The sequence below is a fragment of the Limanda limanda genome, chromosome 1 (assembly GCF_963576545.1).
Source record: "Limanda limanda chromosome 1, fLimLim1.1, whole genome shotgun sequence".
In the NCBI taxonomy this organism is placed as follows: Eukaryota; Metazoa; Chordata; class Actinopteri; order Pleuronectiformes; family Pleuronectidae; genus Limanda; species Limanda limanda.
Genome location: NC_083636.1, coordinates 18,271,479 through 18,278,802, shown reverse-complemented (window position 1 = coordinate 18,278,802; position 7,324 = coordinate 18,271,479). Strand labels below are relative to the sequence as shown.

General features: G+C 40.4%; 1 protein-coding gene across 1 annotated transcript; it reads left to right on the top strand.

Moving 5' to 3' along the window:
• The first annotated feature begins 4,096 nt into the window (after positions 1-4,096).
• Positions 4,097-6,637, top strand: rad51ap1 (RAD51 associated protein 1). Its single transcript, XM_061080330.1, has 9 exons — positions 4,097-4,337; positions 4,420-4,466; positions 4,960-5,092; positions 5,381-5,487; positions 5,567-5,656; positions 5,759-5,884; positions 5,969-6,154; positions 6,242-6,379; positions 6,477-6,637. Exons 1-9 carry the CDS (start codon positions 4,321-4,323, stop codon positions 6,608-6,610), a joined length of 978 nt encoding a protein of 325 aa, XP_060936313.1. The 5' UTR covers positions 4,097-4,320; the 3' UTR covers positions 6,611-6,637.
• The last annotated feature ends 687 nt before the right edge of the window (positions 6,638-7,324 follow it).

Below are 7,324 nucleotides of genomic sequence, written 5' to 3'. Positions count from 1 at the left end.
CTACTATATATTTCAATTTGTGACGTGTATATATATAAAAAAATATGCACACTCTATAGGTTGTTTAGAAAAAAGGCCAGTCCAAATTGCTCACTAATCACTGCCACAGAATTGCAGACAGGTTTACAAAACATTGCTCGTTAGAACCAAAATCCTTTGTTTTCCCAGTGGCCGGGCTGAAAAGGAGCATCTAAATCCTCCACCCAATGCCGTAGGAGGCAGCTAAGCTGTTACGTAACCCCTTACACAAGAGCAACAAATACTGAGCTGATGTTTGGAAGGGATAGCCCATGAAACACTGACCGGGAAGATTAAATCATGGAGAAAGGAAACAGGCCGTACAGGAAACATATTCATAGGGCTCCGAGAGTCAAGAAAATGCCATAAGCTCAAGAATCGGGATAAAATTGGGTAATTAAATCTAACACTCAGGTTTTGATGCTGTATCAGAGCTTGTGAAAATGTTTTTTGGGGGGAGCTGTTTAAAGTCTTACTATCATCACCTGTAGCAGTTGCATTTTATTATGACTTATATGATTTATTGATCCTCTGTAGGGGAAATTCACAATCGAAACAGCAGCACAAGGGAACTGCAGTGGAAGTCAAAGTTTGACGTCATATTGAAGCTCGTTTAAAATATGATTTATTTTGGGGAGTGTCTGTTAGATGTCCCGTTATCGTCACTAGTATAAGTTGCTATTTAAAAGCATTTTGATTAAACTAAGATTAAACTCTATTGATCCACACACTGGGGGAATTCAGGTCAGAATAATGGAGACACGAGAATAAAAACATAATAAACACCTTTCACTGTAGTGAATGTTTGAATAGAATATGTTATAAAGTAAAGTGCAGTGGCACAGGATTTGAAAATCCGTTTGTACATAAATATAAGGACCTATTGTGATGTGCAGATGACACAGATGCAAAAGTTAATTCCGTTAGACACAGTGCGAGGGACATGCGAGTAAAGACTCATTTCACAAACAAAGTAAAACATGTAGAATCTTGTGAGTAAACTGCTGTTGTTGTCGCTGTTCATTCTGCAGAAACAGGCCTGTAACAAATCCCATTGACATCACATGTTGCGGGGATGCTCTCATCGTTTCCATCTCTTGACCCCCCCACCCCCTCTTCCACCCTGAACCGCATCCCCCGGCGCATGCGCACTGATACGGCAGCGATGCCCCGCAACTGCTGGTGCTCGAGCTGCACGGACGTTTTTGAAATAACTGCGGGGACGGATGCGTTCGAAAGTCTGGTCTCGATCATCTGATCGTCTTCAAAAATCGCAAACGTCCATAAAACTGCTCCGGAGGATTTAACGCCCCAATGTCGCTTGTCCTTTTATGTTATAGTAGTTCTCGTGGATGAAAACGATGTTTTTGGGAGACGGTCGTGATGACGTCAGGCAGCCGGTATGTGTGGGCGGGGCCTGAGCTGCGAGGGGAGAGGGGCACACCCGGAGATCCGCTGCTATCCGGCGCCATTAGCGAACCACGTCCCCGCGGTGCGTTCTCCGTTCCTCACGCAGACTTCTCCCCGATGATAAACAGCTGATCCCCCGCAGAGTGGTCCCGCGTGTGGGAGGGACCGCGGGGCGAGACGCGGGATGTACCGCAGCGGGCGAGGCGGGACGAGGCGACTTCATGTCGTCGTCGACCGGGAACAAGATGGCGTCGAGGATCTTTCTTTTTTTTCCTTTCTTCTGCTTGGTCGAGCACTCAAGGGCGGAGGCGCCGTGCGCGTGCCCGCCACTGTTATTGTTTCCTGTCTTGTGTTGAATTCACAGATGCTAGTGCACGTGGTGTCACATTTGTTTGTCGTAAAAACAAACCCGTGGAAATGGGTCGTGATCCAACGAAAAAAACAACTCTTTTACAAGCGCCTGAGTTGTACATTTGTTTTTGCTGCAGTTACATAATCACCATTCCCCTCCGCCACTGTGGCAGAAAGCAACGTGAACGGTAGAAACGATCATTAACATCTGCCACCAGCTGTGTGAGCTTCTGACACCATCTAGTGGAACATAAACCCCTTTGCATCCCTGTTGAACACAGTTTGGTTACTACCACGTTATGAGGAATTCAAATGTGGGTTATTTTAAATGATATTAACAAACACCCCACATGACAAGGTTATTGCAGATTTAAACCCAAACATTGTGGAAACCGAATAAACTGAAAACCAAGTGCAACACAGTGTGTGTGAGGTCAAATAAGAATGTGGAGATATGAGGTGGTCATATTGCCGGCCAGGGAGACAATCTTTTATGTGTCATAGGTTATATGTTATAATATATTTTATCAGTGGCTCCCGGGTTTGGTGAAATTTCAACATGAAGCTGTTATGGGTGCATCAGATTTTTCTTTTGACAGCTTTATGTTCTGCATCACAGCTGTGATCCACCAGGAGTCACATCTTTCCAATAAAGCAAGATCAAGCAGACAGCTAATAACGAGGAAATTGCAAGGATCTTCTGTGAGCGATTTGATCATACAGAGATTAGCACTGAAATAGCCAATAGTGTAGTATATAATATATATATATATATGTAATTATAATAAATACAATACCGGAGGAGATATAATATTGCAGACATGTACCTTGAATATGATGTCAAAATATGAGGAGCAAGTTTGGGGCAAGACCACAGCAACTGTCGCTGGGGTCTATGTACAGCTGTCACACACAAGATTTGTACATTCGTTTTTCAAAAAAACATTACACACTTCATATGCATATCCTTTTTTTTTTAGATAATCCAGAACAGTGTCTGCACTGTTCATGTATAGCATTAGTTCTGCCAAAAGACTTATAAGCCTTCATCCTTTGGGCCAAATGTAGTTTACTTTACTTGATGTAGTACTGCCATATTGAAAATATTCAATTCTAAATCCTTCATTGCAATGTCACATAAGAAAAAGTGTGTCCACTGATCAGGAACAAGTAAGAAGTACGTTTTTTCAAGTTAATTGTGTGATCAGGATATTATTAATCTAATCGGCCAATTACTTAATTTCTAAAGATTAAGGGAGAAGTGATACCTGCTCACCATGTCAACCATAAGTAAATGACAATTTTAAAGAATAGGCAGAAATTCTTCACATTTGAGAAGATGAAACAATGACATATATCTTAACATGAAAAATTACTTTTGACAGTACTAAAAACAGTTCACAATTTTTGTGAATTTTTGTAAATTTTTGGTCAGTGGCAAAATGTGTGTAAACTGTTGGAATATTACATTTTTAATAAACCATATAATTACTCCTAAATCAGTTTGGTGATTTTATTTCATGTGCTTAATCTGTAAAAGATCAGTTAAAACATGAGTTGACATACAAACTAGCAGACAGTAAAAATACTCAACATAAGTACAAGTACTAAAGAACTTCAATTGAGAAAATGTACTTGTTTGTCACAATACTGTTGATATTAATGAAAAATGTTTTATAGTATAGCACCGCTGGTTATAATCTCGCCTCATTATTTCTTACGATTCATATTACACCTGCCTTGAGTATATATACCCACCACAACACAGCAACATTTCATTATTATTATTATTATTATTATTATTATTATAATTATAAGTAGTAGTAGGAGTGGTAGGCTAGTAGTTACACAAAATAACAATTAATGACAAAAATGACCCGCAGAGAGTTTCAGACACTCTAAATGTTTATTCTGTTAAACCAGGGTTTAGGTTTAGGATTTAATTTGAATATATTAAGGCTTTATATTTGTATAGTCTATGGGTTTAATCCATAAGGTTTAATCATGGGTTCAATCAATGAATTCTCCAGAAGCAGATTCAACGAATTGTTTTTTACTTTATTTTTCCAGTTTCAATTGATTGATTATAATTTTTGATGACTCTGCAAATCAATCATCCTCTGTGTGAGTCTGAGTAGTTTTCTAGGAAATGTACTGACTGTATTTCAGTTTGTCTTTTTTAACGAATCTGCTGCCGCCGCTCGTCGTGCTAGCTAACACCACTATGTCACTTCCGGTGGGTTCAGGCGGGCTGGTTGAAAACGCAGGAAGGAGGATCGTCTGCTTAATGTCGTGCAACACAAGAAACGATCATCGGCTTAGTTTAACTTCGCTTTAATCCACACGTTTCACCCGCGAAATCACCGCACGCACGTTTGTTTTAAAGCCATCGACAGTTTAAGCTAACTTAGCGTGTAGCAGCTAGCACACTTAGCCTGTGTCGACACGTTTGTGTTGATGTTTGTGTTGACGTAGCAGCGAATGTAACGTTTCATGTAGGTTGTGTTAAGCGGATAAAACACTTCTTTAACTTGACCAACTATGGAGCGACCATCGAGGTAGGTGGAGCTTTGATTTCCGACCCTGTTCATACTGTTGTTGGTGTCTGTTGCTAACACGTTGTTTGTTGTTTACACACAGGAAGACGAAGAGTGTGAACTACCGTGAACCCAATGACTGTGACGATGGTGAGTTCGAACTCACAACTCGTTAAAATTATAACAATATAACTGCTAGAAATAAGAGATAATAATATAAACACCGTTGGATGGCAGTTATATAGTCAGGCTTTAGATTATGTAATTAAATCTACATGTCAGTTTGATCTTGAACACAACAGGCATCATCTAACATGCAAAGAGCTTCTCCAATGTTATTTAGTCCCTTCAAGAATTCACACATCCTATATATTAAAGTACAAAGTGCTGTCAGAACAGGAAAACTAAGAAGACATAACCACCATAACATCTGCATGGCCGACACTGACCAGACGCCCGATCAGGCAAATACTAAGACTTCACACCAGCCTGTAATATTTGCTGTTTCACAGTCAGCACATTGTTGCCGCCCCGAGGCCGGACTCTCTCTTTTCGTGGCACACAAGATGGATACGAATCGGTACATTAACACAAGATCCGGCCTCTCTCACCACTAACACACAGTATCCTCATGTCGTGACAGATGACGATTTTGCCTGTGCGAAGGCTCCGCCCAGCAAAAAGGCCAGAGACGATGTGAAACAACAGGAGCACAAGAAAGCGTCGAGGGAGTCGTCCAGTCAAGAGACCGACTCTCAGTCCAGCCAGAAGAGCAGGTAGGGAGTGTGACATCTGGCCCTTGACATAATGACTAAAGGGGTACTCGGAGTACATACCTCCGTCTAGGGCAACGCTCTGTCTGGCAATGTTCATTTTCTAATTGAATTTGCTCATATCCCATCCTTTCCAAACAGCGACGAGTACATCACCTCCGTGGCAAAGTGAACAAATACCATTTTACAAAGCTCAGCAGCTGCAGTAAATTAACCAGGGACAACATACGGCATAACACCGTATAAAATCGATCAAAACTTTAATTATTTCTGACATTTTTCCCCCCATAGAAGACCATTAGATGAGAGGTTGTGTGAACGAGCTCTAGAGGCAGCCATCACGCTTTCTCTGCTCAATAATGCAGAGGAGGTAGAGGGCCAATCACCAACCAGTAAAGGTATGCTGTGTCTTTTAACAATAAGATTGAGTGTGTATGATGAAGGTGTTTTCTAAATTTCTAAAATTAAAAATTTTAGGAGATGTCAAGGTTCCTATTCTACTGGATGAAAACACAGATCCCTCGTCCCTGCACACGTCAAACTGCAGCGTGAATGCTGCAATTCTGGGTAAATTTCCCTTATTTTTGTCTAATGTGTTCATTTTCATATTTGACAATCATCGAAAAGGTTTGAACAGTTTTTAAGGCTGTTACACTTTGATTTCTTCAGGCTTGGATCAAATCACATCAGAAAAGGTGTTACCTGTCTCATCCAGACAAAGAAAAGCCGCCATTGAGGAGCAGAGGAAAAACTTGAAGGAAGAAGATGACGACTATCGACCCAAACCGACGCCAGGTTATAATCACTTGTTCTTACGTTTGTGGTTTTCTTTCTACCACTGTTGTTTCTGTGTGATTTAAAATAACAAAACTTTTCCAGATTCAGAAAGTGATGAAGATTTTAGCGAAGTGGATGAGAGTGAAGAGGAGGAATTCACTGTGAAGAAAGTCAACAAGACTAAAAAGAAGGAGCACGTCGCCAAGAAAGAGAAGATTAAATCACCACCAGCCTCTAAGAAAGAGAAGCAGCCATCAAAGACATCAAAGCCTAAATCTGTGGCAGCTGGTGAGTTCCCCAGATTCATCAAAGCAAATTCAGCTTTTGTCATTGATGAATTTTAATATGATTATGACTACTTTGATCCACGAGCAGCTTCCACACCAGTGAGAAATCCTCCAACTTCCAAACTGGCATCCGAACGACGCGCTTCATCCCCCTCACATCCTACATTTAAACCTTTGGATTCTCCGAGTCCAGCAGGGGGCAGGACACCCAAGTGGAACCCACCAGGTGCAGCATGAGTGAACAGCAGCTGTGATGCTTACAGGCGTTTATACATTAACTCTTTGTCACTTGAACTCTCAATTAATTTCTTTTTCCTTCCCAGGTCTGATGGGTAAAAGTCCCACGTCATCCCACAATCCCTCAGGGAAGTCTCCGGGTCAGGGTCAGGGTCTGCGACTCGGACTGTCTCGTCGTGTCAGAGTTAAACCGCTTCATCCCAGCGTTGCAAGTCACTGACTGAACTCTTCCACTGTCCATGTTTGTGTCAATATTGACAGCTATAATATCATTTTAGCTTTAAATACTACTTTTAAAAAATGTCGCTTGTAAATATTTCTGTCTTGATTTGTACAACAATAAATATGACTTGATTTCCAGCTTTGGCCACAAATGCCATATTCTGCCTCAAGTAAAAAGGTCAAAAGAGTTATAGTGATTATAATTAAGATAAATTGATTTGTCATGGTGTCGTCAGTACAGTAATTTGGGAGATTTACAAATTTCACCTTGTCTCTTTTTTCATTCTTGGTCTTATTTTACTAATTTCTATATCCATTTTACAACAGCGTGCAAACATTGTATATTGTGTACATAAATATGTCAAATAAAAAGTAAAAGGCAGTTTCAACACCAGGAGTTACTACATACATTTCAAAGTGGGGATGAGTTGCTGGTTCAAGGTTCAACTTCTCCAAGATGAAAAGAGTTCCATCATTCGGCTTCTCTACTGCGTATAGAAAGTTTTTATTAACACGTTTTCCTTGTTCACAAATAACAGTCTCCAGTGAATATCTTAGAACAAAATAGCGTCCTGTAAAATGGAGAAATTAAGTTTTTATACTTTTGTGTTATCATTTAATTGAGATGAGATATATTTTATCTTTATTGTTGCTTTTGAACTGACCTCTTTCTCAGCGTTTCCCGTCTAAAAACCAAGTTCACCATCTCATC

Bases quoted from the DNA above. Each gene is read 5' to 3' on its own strand.
- rad51ap1 (XM_061080330.1), top strand. The intron at 5,488-5,566 runs GTATGCTGTGTC...TAAAAATTTTAG, and splicing joins CCAATCACCAACCAGTAAAG to GAGATGTCAAGGTTCCTATT. The intron at 5,657-5,758 runs GTAAATTTCCCT...TGATTTCTTCAG, and splicing joins CGTGAATGCTGCAATTCTGG to GCTTGGATCAAATCACATCA.